At 42.2% G+C, this 12,123-nt stretch overlaps 1 protein-coding gene across 2 annotated transcripts in view; it reads left to right on the top strand.

The window, feature by feature from the left end:
- Nucleotides 1–12,123, top strand: part of KIF15 (kinesin family member 15) — a 428,798-nt gene that overhangs the window by 260,095 nt on the left and 156,580 nt on the right. For both annotated transcript variants that reach the window (XM_029589694.1, XM_029589695.1), the window contains exon 22: nucleotides 2,821–2,906. In XM_029589694.1, the coding sequence (XP_029445554.1) occupies nucleotides 2,821–2,906 (86 nt within the window). The remainder of the gene's footprint in view (nucleotides 1–2,820; nucleotides 2,907–12,123) is intronic.

Below are 12,123 nucleotides of genomic sequence, written 5' to 3'. Positions count from 1 at the left end.
ATAGTTGTGGTAGCGATAGCACCATGTTAGGAACAAAGAAGGGTACACATATCTGGACAATTGGTTGATCTGGGTGGGGTCAGCCCAAGAGAGAGAGTATGACAGCCACAAACAGAGTGATTCAGTTGAGGGAGATAGACTGGATAGTGAACTTTTCAAGAGCAAACTGTTACCCTCCCAATCCTTGGACTTTGTGGGAACTCTTTTCAACATAATGCGAGATTGAGTTCATTTGACGATTCAAAGGATTCATAAACTGCAAGATAAGTGTGTTCCTTATTGATGATCAGGAGCCCTACAGTGTGGTTTTTATCTTCAGGTTTTGGGATCAATGACCCGCAACCTTGGATCTGATCCCTTGGGCACATATGAGAACCTTACAGAAATCACTGCTGTCCTGGTGGCATCCTCAATAACAAGATTACATGCTAATGCTCTCTGTTCCAGAACTGACAATGTTAAGTTTGCAGTAGCTGCTGAGGACAAAATATTTGGAGGTGAAGTGGATCTAGAATCTCCATCTTGAGTTTCAGTGAAAACGGATGCCAGAGTGTTAGGGTGGGGAGCCCATTGTCAAGGTTTTGCGACTCAGGGAATGTAGTAGACTGAGGAAACCACGTGGTCATTCATTTGGAAACCGGGGCAATTCAGTTTACTCTTTTGCACTTCACACCTCTTCTCTGTGGCCAGGCAGTCAGTTTTGTCTAAAAATACAACTGCAGTGGCTTACATAAACCACCAAGGGGGGCAGGTGTTGGAGAAAGCAAATACTTTGCACAGAGTAGAACGAGAGATAAAGACCATTTTGTCATCACACATAGCCAGGGTAGATAATGTTCAGCTGGACATCGTCAGCCACAATTTTAGACCCAGGAGAATGGAATGCCACTTGTGGATTTAATGGTGACCAGTTGGAATGTAAAGGCAGAAAGAATTTTCATTCCAAGGAAAGAGCATCATTTCTCCAGACTGGATGCCTTAATTTAGGAATATCCATTGGGAGTTCTTGCTTTCTTCCATAGTCCTTAGTGGACAAAGTTCTCCAAAAATGTTCACATTGGAGACTGGTAATCATAGATCTGGATTGGCTAAAACATTCTTGGTATGCGGATCTGATCAGTTTGTTGGATGGAGATTCTTTGTCTTCTTCAGGAAAGGAATCTACTGTTTCAGGGCCAGGTAATTCACGAAGACACAGATTGATTGTCTTATGGCCTTGTCCTTGAGAGGGCTTGTTAGATCAAGAAGGGTTTTCTCAGGAAGTTATGAAAATTTATATTCTAGGAAGAGTTCAACTTTTGACGTATGTGAGGATTTGGTAAGTGTTTCAGCATTAGTATTCAAACAGATTATGCACATCGGTGCTTCATTGCCTTTCATTTTAGAATTTTTGCAAGAGGGGCTGAGCAGGGTTTTAGTTCTTAATTCAATAAAGGTTCATGAAGCAACCATTGCTTGTTATAAGATGAGTCTTAGTGGAGTCAAGAACATTAGGCCTCAAGTAAAGTTTCCAATACCTTTTTGAAGTCTAAATTTGGTCTTGTCCTTGTCTGACTCTACTTTTGAGCCTGTGAGAAATGCTTCACTTAAGCATCACATGATTAAGACTGTGTTTGGTAACAATCTGTTTGATTAGGTTTTCAGAGTTGCAGGAGCTTTCATGCAGGGAGCTGTTTTTAGTGTTCATGCAGGATATGATTCATATATTTCCCTCCTTCCTTCCAGAGGTGGTTTTGTCATTTCATTTTAACCAAGTGTTGAACCTTCTCTAGTTTCGAAAGAGGCTGATGTGGGAAGGAGTATGATCAATTCCTATAGATGTGAGGAGAATGGTTTTGCGGTATTTAAATGTCACTAATTTCAAAAAACAAGATCTGTGGTGTTCAGTGGACTCAGGTAGGCTGAGGTGATGACTAAACCCTCAGCATGTTAGTTTAAGAAGATGATTGCAGCAGCCTACATAAATAGGGGACTACTGCTACCCAAGAGGATAAGAGCGCTTTTGACCAGGGAACAAGCGACTTTATGGGTAGAGCTCCATTTTTAGTGACACTTTTGGAGATTTGTAAAACGGTGTTGTGGTTGTCCTTATATCCATTTTCAAAACATTGTTTGGACAATCGAGCTGGAGAGGAGACTTCCTTTGTTTCAGAAGTCTTGAGAGCAGGTTTGGCAACATCCTGCCTTGGCCAGGAGTAGCTTGGGTGCATCCCTATGTCTGGTCTGGTTTGCTTGGATGGAGAGAGTAAAAATGAGTTCTTACCTGACAATTTCCTTTCCTTGAGTCCAGCCAGACCAATGCAGGACTCTTCTTCTTTTGCTAAATGTCTTTTAGCTGTCTATTTTAGGGTGAAGTATTCAGATTCATCATTCAGGAGAGAAGTGGTAAGTGCTCAATAATTTATTGCAATGTGGTAAGCTTTTAAGCTGTTTTGTGTCTTATGGAAGCTCCTTGGTCTGGAGGCAGTATAGTTTTTAGTAAGGTGGTTCTAAACTTGTTACAGGAAATACTAGCAGGCTGAGATCAGCATGGGAGCCTATAGCGGGTGATGTCAGCAAACCTCTTAGATTTTGTCTCCGTCTGCTGGTTGGTGGCCATAATCCAAATGTCTGGGTTGGTCTGGTTGGACTCATGGAAAGGAAATATCAGGTAAAAACAAATTTCTCCTTTTGTATCTATTTTCAAGCTCCACATATGTACCCAAGTATGCAATGTTAGGTTTACTAACAAAACAGCAAATAAAACTTTTACAATAAGCATACTGTGTTTAGAACCATAACATATTTATAGACAGAGGAAATGTAATTTTCATCTTCTAGAGTCTGTTACAGCTTTTGGAAGCAGAAAAAGAAAACCAGTTGAAGTTGACATCTCAGTTGCAGGAGGACAAAGAATCTAAGTCCAAGTGAGTATTGCATTTTGAGTCCCGTGTTCATGTGTATGCGATGAGGCAATAAACAAGGATTCCAAAGTGTTAAACGAACACTCAATCCTATCAAATTGCTATAGAATGCTGATTGAAGAAAAATGTTCTCGCAATACCGCGTAATTCTTCATACTTTACTAAAAAAAATAAAAATAAAAGTTTTAGCTGCAATTCAGCTATTTCTACCTGCATTTTAATGACTGTGGAGCCTACAGAAGTATTGCTGTATAATTAACTTGTGTTTCTTCGCTTGACTTTAAAGCAGGGTTAGGCAAACTCTTTTTTTTTTTTTAATTTTTTTTTTTTTAGGGTCACATTATCAGAGCTGAGGACTGGAAATCCCCTTAGAACTGTGTGAATGGGGGGAGGGGGGCAATTACACTGACAGAGGACCAACGCAGCAGCCATACCAATAAAAAGAATAATTCAACACAATTAACAAATAGAATAACATACATAGTAACAAACTCATATAAAAATGTTCCAAACACCCATAAAATATTTCAAAACAGACACATCAAATGATAATTAAAGCTGGTAAGGATTTAAAAACATTCCCTGGTTTCCATACCTGAAAACTTTTGATTTCCAGAAGCCCGAGATTATCATGGATTAGCAGGCAATTTGGGGTGGGGGGGGGGGGGTGGTTGTGGCATACACATATCACATGCACACATGCTCTCCCTCACTCATCCGCACAATGCTCTCTCACTCACCCATATATACATGCTCTCTCATCCACCCACAAATACACAAACATTCTCTTGCTCTCGCTCCCTCAGACCTCCAGGCAAGCTCCCGTTCATTCTTACACACACACAAACTGACCTCCAGGCAAGCTCTTGTTCATTGTTATGCACACACACAGACCTCCGGGCAAGCTCCCGTTCATTTGTACACAAGCAGCTATAGATCCTCTCACAGAAATAGTTGTAAAATATACTGATAAACAGAATAAATGTTTCAAAATAGCTATGAACAGAATAACATCAAACAATTAAAAACTCATACAAATTATTGAAAATTCTCCAAACACAAATTTCAAAACAGCAGGAACTAGTCTCTGCATGTGCACACACATACACCACTTCTCTCTCTCTCATATACCCCCATTTGACACACCCAAATATCCCCCCTTTGTGTCTCTCACGCACGCACGCCCCCCCCCCCCCTTTGTGTGTGCCTCTCTGTCTCTCTCGCACCTGCGCCCCGTTCCCTGTACTTACCCAGATAAGTCCAGACTCCTGGGTTTTGCCTCCCTTCCAGCAGATGGAGACAGAAATTTTTACAGCCTCTGGCATATAACCTGGTGTAGCATCTGCAGTCCCTCATTATTTCTCAGTCTCCAGCAGATGGAGGAGGTGCAAAACCTGCAGTTATGAACCTGCAAAAAAAAAAAAAATCTTCAGTGAGCAGATAGAAGATCCCCATCCAAGAGGTTGTCAGGTCCTGATGGGACCATCCCTCCTGGTCGTAGGGTCGAACGAGCAAGAGTTGGGGACCCTTCTTGGTGACCTTTTGGAGGTGGAAACTGGTGGTCCAGTTCCCTCACCTCCAGGAGTCTGAGGAAGATTCTTTTGCCACTCTTCAGTTAAGCTTGCTTCCTTTCTTTTTTCTGCCTGTTTGTAGTTTTTTCCCCCTTTCTTATAAAGTTAAAAAAAAGGAAGGAAGGAAGTGGGACAGAGATGATAGAGATTGAGTGGTTTATTTCTTCGTATCAGCCGTGCTGAGAAGCACTTTGGGGGTTGTTTCTCTGTTTCCTTCCGCTTTGCTTCCTCGGCCTGCGTGGTCACCGCTGCGGTTCTGAATGTCTCGCAAGCTCCGATGTGCCGTTTGTGGGTTGGCTTCCCTGCGTTTGTCACGTACAAGCTGCTGCATCCAATGCCTCACTGCCACTGAAGGTACATCGGGAGGCCCGCAGGAATAATAGCATCGCAAGATCAAATGATAGTTTCCACTGTCTCGGTGGTTTATCATCTATTTCAGTAAATTGAAGCTAGTTCCAGCTCTGCAGATCCAGGTCATAGGGGCCTGGATAGACTGTCATGGAAAGAGCATTCCTTCCGGAGTAGAGGGAAACCTGGCTTATCTGCCCTGATGAAAAACTTTAAACACTGGAATCAATTCACAGCTCATTTAGCACTGGTCATACTGTCACATGGTAGCTGCTGTCCATGTGGTACAATTTGCTTGGCTTCATATAAAACCTTTCCATTGGGCCCTTTGGTCACAGTGGGACCAGCTACAACAGCCCTGTCACATCGCCTTAAGGTAATGGCAAGTTTAAAAGTCATGTCTTTGATAGTGGTTGAGGCCAGAAGTATTCACAATAGGCTTCCCTCTAAGAATCCTTCTGCATCGGGTAACACAGGCAACAGAGGCTTCCAAAATGGGCTAGGATGAGCACACTGGACCCGGTCGAACTTAAGGGATGTGCTATGTGCTCTTTGAGTGCTACTATCAGATAACCCTCTTTAAACTTGGAGCAATCCGTTACACTCTGCGAGCTTTAACTGACCTGCTGCAAGCAGATTTTAATTCAAGCAATCAAGTAGCAATGTTTTATGTAAACAAGCCAGGTAGAACAGATTCCTGGTTTCTCTGCCAAGAGGTCCAAAGAATTTGAGCATGGGGTCTGTCAGAGAGCATACCTTCTGTTTCCTTCGTGGTCCAATGACACCTTGTATGGTCATTGGACCAGGAAGTAGCAAATGGCCTATTCTCCCATTAGTGTTAGCCAACCATGCACCTGTTTCCATCTGAAATCATTTGGAGAGTTTCTGTTCTGTTCTTCCAGTAGAGTTCAGATTCAAGCCATTCACTTTTCTGTTGAGACCAGGATGTTAGTCTTCTGTATGCTTTTCTGCCACTACCTTTAGTAACCAGGACAATTTAAAAGGTGATTCAGGATCGAGCAGAAATGGCCTTCATTGTGTCAGCCTGGCCCAGACAGGTGTGGTTCTTTTACCTGGTTCAACTCTATGTGCATCCTCCAGTTCTTTTGGGAACTTCAGTCACTCCTAACCCAGGAGTGGGGCTGTTTATAACATCCAAACCTGTCATCTCAACCTGATGGCATGGAGAATGAAACACAGAAACATAGAAATGATGGCAGAAGACCAAACGGCCCATCCAGTCTGCCCAGCAAGCTTTCACACTTGTTTTTTTTTTTTCTCATACCTATCTGATACTCTTGGCCCTTAGTAACTTTTTGGTTCTATTTCACTTCCACCCCTGCCATTGCTGTAGAGAGTAGTGCCTGAGCTGCATCTAAGTGAAGTATCTAGCATAATTGGTTAGGGGTAGTAACTGCCGCAATAAGCAAGCTACTCCCACGCTTATTTGTTTAACCAGCCTGTGCAATTCAGTCCTTGTTAGTTGTCTGAATATAATTCCACTTTACTTCATTCCTCCCTGCCATTGAAGCAGTGAGCTGCCTGGATATGTATTCCAAGTGAAGTATCATGCTTAATTGATTCGGGGTAGTAACAGCCGTAACAAGCAAGCTACACCCATGCTTATTTGCTTAGCCAGGCTATGTAATTCAGTCCTTGTTGGTTGTTGTCTGAATATAAATCATCTTTTCTTCATTCCCCCTTGCCATTGAAGCAGTGAGCTATGCTGGATTTGCAGTGAAAGTGAAGTATCAGGCATTATTTGGTTTGGGGAAGTAACCGCCGTAACAAGCAAGCTAGTCCCCGCTTTTTTGTGCATGCAAATCCTATTTTCCACATGTCCTCTTGCCGTTGAAGCATAGAGCAATGTTGGAGTCGCATTAACCGTGTGTATGTTTATTGAATAAAGGTAGTATCTCCAGGCAGTAGCTGTCATTCCCACAAGCCACCCCAATGCCTCTTCTGTTCATTCACATCCTCTAGACTTTATGGATCCACAGTGTTAATCCCATGCCCCTTTGAAATCCTTCACAGTTTTAGTCTTCACCACTTCCTCCGGAAGGGCATTCCAGGTATCCACCACCCTCTCTATGAAGAAATACTTCCTGACATTGGTTCTGAGTCTTCCTCCATGGAGTTTTAAATCGTGACCCCTGGTTCTGCTGGGTTTTTTTTTTTTGCAACGGATAAGGTTTGTCGTTGACTTTGGATCATTAAAACCTTTCAAGTATCTGAAGGTCTGTATCATATCCCCCCTGCTCCTCCTTTCCTCCAAGGTATACATATTTAGATTCTTCAATCTCTCCTCATAAGGCATTTGATGAAGACCATACACCTTTTTGGTCGCCCTTCTCTGGACCGCCTCCATCCTGTCTCTGTCCCTTCGGAGATACTGAGCACAGAATTCCAGGTCAGAACTGGTCAGAATTCCAGGACAGAACTGAGCACAGAATTCCAGGTCAGGCCTCACCAAGGACCTGTACAAGGGGATAATCACTTCCCTTTTCTTACTCGATATTCCTCTCTCTATACAGCCCAGCATTCTTCTGGCTTTAGCTATCACCTTGTCGCATTGTTTCGCCGACTTCAGATCGTTAGACACTATCACCCCAAGGCCTCTCTCCTGCTCTGTGCACATCAGCCCTTCACCACCCATCAAATACATTTCTTTTGGATTTCCACACCCCATATGCATGACTCTGCACTTCTTGGCATTGAATCTCAGCTGCCATATCTTCGACCAAGGTCTGCTTGTTCTCTCTGTGGGTACTACCCAAGGAAGTGTTAGGCTATTTTGATTTATGCAAGAAAGCCATTAATCAGGAGGTCATATGCTTTTAAGTGGAAAAAATTTCTCAGTCTGTGCCAGTCCCCCTTAGATCCTTCAGCTTGTCACCCTGCGGATCTTCTTTGATACCTGTTCTCCTTGTCTCTTTCAGGTCTATAAGTCTTCAGTAAAAGAGAAACTAAGTGCCTAAGTGCTATTGTGGCTTACCACCAATCTTCCTTCACCCATTGGTCTCACAGTTCATAGAAGGAATTTGGCACAAGAAACCCCTTGTTTCCAAATCTACAGTTCCATGGTATCTCACTGTGGTGGTTGAACATCCATTTAGTCATTAGAATCTGTTCTGAGATTCCTCACTTGGAAAGTGTTATTTCTGGTGACAATAACTTAAATGAGAAGTCAGCAAGTTAAAAGCCCTGTTCTTGGGTAGTCACATAGTGTGATGAACCCGGATGGCTGCTTGAGCTCGGACTCCGGGTGCTGCCTCGGCAATTTTCAGCAATAACTTCAGCTTATGATTAGCTATTATTGAATATGGAGGCATAGAACACACTTCAGACAGCTTTCATCGCAGGCAGGAAGAGAGAAGGGCTGAGCCCTCACGAGGCTCTTCCTTTTATTGTACATTCATACAAAGGCAGATGATGTGTCATTACATGATTGGCTACTTTCCCATAGCAACAGACGAGTCCCTACACTATTTGCTTTGGCTCAGGGGGTGTGCACGGATCATCTCATTGGCTGCTGAAATCTATACCTCCTGACTTTGTCCTGCCTCTGACTAGGGAACACCCAGCCCTACTTTCAGGCTATCAGGATTAATTATAAACTAGAGAAATACATGACAGTCAGGTATCCTTTCCCAGGCAGAGACTTAAGCACAAGTGATGCTTTTATTCAGGCAAAGGTCAGGGAGAAGAGAAGTTAAGTGTTTAAACCCTGATGAAATGGCTTGCTGGCAAGCGCATATTTCCCACAGCTATCTTTGATCACTCACCAACAATGCCTGGTTGACCGTATATGGACAGATTTATAACACGATCCAGAAAGATAATGAGCACCAGAACCGTGAAAAAAGTGAAGGAAATACCACAACTCCTATAGCCTAAAATGGCTGCTGCCAAAGAGAACCTATGTGCAACACCGCTCAAATAAACGAATATTGAGACTCTAGCGGAAGTGGTGGTAAGGGCATTGAGCGGCCAGTTTGAGATTTCGACACAAATTACAGGAGTACAAAATTTGATTGCCGAATTCAACTTGCACATAGAGATGGTAGAGGGTCAAATTGGAATCTTGGAGGATGACGCAAATACCAGCACACGGACAATACAAAAACTGGAAAAAATAGTGGAAGATCAAGCGATGAAGATCGATGATTTGGAAAACTGCTCTCAGCGGAATAATTTGAGGGCAGTTGGAATCCCGGAGACTATGGAAGATATGCTTCATCAAAGAGCATTAAATTCTATATTTGCATTAAAACACAAATTTTACCACTATGGCAACAAATCTGGTAAAATGCTAGCAAATTTGATCAAAGCACAAAGAAGCTCGGCCCATGTTAAAGGGCTTCGAGACTCCCAAGGAAATTGGTACTCTGATAACAAAGGGATAGGGCAGGTATTTCGGGAGTACTATCTGGAACTGTATGCATAGGATCAGGAAGATTTAGAAATAAGCGGTGAATTTATGTCCAAGGTAAAAATGCCTAAAGTGGAGGCTGAGATGTTAACATACACAAACATAGAAATGACAGCTGAGAAAGACCAATTGGCCTATCCTGTCTGCCCAGGAAGCGCCCGTTTTTATTTTCCCATATGTATCTGTTTCACCGACCACCAAGTTCAGGGCCCTTGTTGGTAACTGTTCAATTCGAATTTCCTGCCACCCCCTGCCTTAGATGCAGAGAGTAAAAGCTCTAAACAAGCCAATAACACCAGAAGAGGTAATAGTTATAAAAGATCTAAAGTTATTTAAGTCCCCAGGGCCAGATGGTCTACATGTGCTTTTTTATAAAGTGCTGCAAGAATCAATATGCAATCCACTTCTAGAGTATTTCAATGATATGGTTCACAGAGGAACTATGCTGGATTCTTCAAAAGCGGCAGTAATAGTGGTCCTTCCCAAACCAGGAAAAGACCCTGAGAGCCCAACCTCCTATTGGCCAGTATCACTTTTAAATTTAGACATAAATGTGTATGCAAAAGTTTTAGCAAATAGATTGAAAGCAGTGTTACCTACACTAATCTCGGAAGAACAGACAGGTTTCATGGCCAGTCGCCAAGTGAACTCTAACATCAAGAAACTGCTTCTGGCCATGGAAAAAAAGTAAATTTGATATTTGGATAAGTTCTTGGAGGAGAAGTCCATTAACGGCTATTAATCAAGTTTACTTAAGGAATAGCCACTGCTATTAATTGCATCAGTAGCATGGGATCTTCTTAGTGTTGGGTAATTGTCAGTTTCTTGTGACCTGGTTTGGCCTCTGTTGGAAGCAGGATGCTGGGCTTGATGGACCCTTTGTCTGACCCAGCATGGCAATTTCTTATGTTCTTACATTGATAGTAAGTTTCGACGCAGGGAAGGCCTTTGATAGGGTCTCATGGTCTTTTCTTCAGTTTGTATTAACTGCATTCGGATTTCAAGGATACATATGGGATGCTATATGAGTTCTATATTCCAATCCGGCTGCATACAAAGAGGTGAACATCACTCTGTCTAAAGAATTTCCCCTATTCCGTGGCAGTAGACTAGGCTGCCCGATGTCTGAACTATTATTTATTCTCACGCTAAAATCCTTAATTATAAGAATAAAACAAGATGGTGGGATAATGAGTAACGAATTTGGGAATATAGAATAAAAAATAATGCTGTTTGCCGATGACAATGATTCTGTTCGAAGCACAACAGTCTCTACCAAGAGATCTCTACCGCTAACATTATGCCTTTAGTTCGGGAGTTCAAGCAAACGACAACAGCATGGATGGATTTACCTATATCGATAATGGGGAAGATGGCATTGCTAAAAATGGTGTTCATTCCTAAACTTTTGTATATTCTTCTTCACTTGTCCTTCTTAGGATATTAAAAATTTAAATTCCTGTTGCACCAAATTTATATGGAGAGGAAGACTGACGAAATTCTCAATGGCGAAATTGTTATCCCAAAACTGAGGGGCGACTGAATTTTTCCCATATTAAATATTATAAAATGGCAGCTCAATTGGGAAATTTGGGCGAGTGGTTAGCCAACTCCAATACTTTGATGGTAAGAATGGCAGCTAACTGTGCTTCATCTTTCCATTTAAGGTATGCACTGCATGCACCAAAAGGGACTCTCCCAAATGCAAAAAGCCAATCTGTATATTTTTCAGCAATATGAAAAGTTTGGAAGTTCCTTCACACACTGTTGGGGCTTGCTTGGGAAATCTTCCCTTGCCTTCCATTTATGGGCAATCCAGAATTCCCAGCGGGAACACATTATTGTATCAACAATTAGAAAGAATCTCAATGCTATGCAATTTTTTTAAAGATTTATAAACAAACTTCACTCGTTGATGTATTGCATAGAAAACCTAAGGTTTCGGAATACAGACATTTTGGCATACCATCAAATTGTGAGCTATATTCAAAAGTCATTAAGGGCCAAGAAGGGTTCCTACACTTCAGGAGCCTTTTAAAGATTCTTACATATGGAGAGAGCAAGGAAAATTTTTCACAGGCATGTAGATTTCTGCTTTCTATCACCTCTTATAAGTTGGCAGAATCCCTAGCAGAGGTATGGATGTTTTCTCCATCAACAAGCAGGTCTGAATTAGCCATGACATATAGGAATCCCTTATAAGTTGGCAGAATCCCTAGCAGAGGTATGGATGTTTTCTCCATCAACAAGCAGGTCTGGATGAAAATATTACAAAAAACTATTTACTAATGGGACTGAAACTCATAAGCACAGCTACGGAGGCTGTGATGATTAAGAAATGCAAATTAAGATGGTATATAGGATATACTCTTGGCCAGTAAAAGCATATAAACTGTGTATTGCTCATACAGACTGTTTGAAATATAAAAACCCAGGGGCTACATTTTTACACTGTCTTTGGGAGTGCTCTACAATAACGCACTTCTGGGCAGATGTTAATAGGTTTCCTTCAGTTATGCTTGAAAGTAAACTATGGTCCGCCACCTTTTGTCTGCTGGGAGCACAGAGAGATAAGATTCTTTGCCCAAAGGCCCATAAGCCTTTACTCCTAAAAGTGGCTGTTCCCTGTACGTACCAGGATCAGTCCAGGACACCTGGGTTGTGACTCCGCACCAGTAGATGGAGACAGACTAAAACTTGTGGGCGGAGCATATATGCCCCTGTGCCAGTCACAGCCCCTCAGTCTTACTCTGTCTCCAGTAGGTGGTGCAGGTCTGGTCACAGCCCTGTCGGGCCTGATTCTGTGTGGTTAGTCAGGTTCGCTTTTGTGGTTGATTTTATTAGGCCTAACTTGGTTTTTTTCTTCAAA

This window comes from Rhinatrema bivittatum, chromosome 2 (genome assembly GCF_901001135.1).
Source record: "Rhinatrema bivittatum chromosome 2, aRhiBiv1.1, whole genome shotgun sequence".
Taxonomy (NCBI): domain Eukaryota; kingdom Metazoa; phylum Chordata; class Amphibia; order Gymnophiona; family Rhinatrematidae; genus Rhinatrema; species Rhinatrema bivittatum.
Note: the sequence above shows the minus strand (reverse complement) of the source record. Positions and strands in the feature narration are given on the sequence as shown.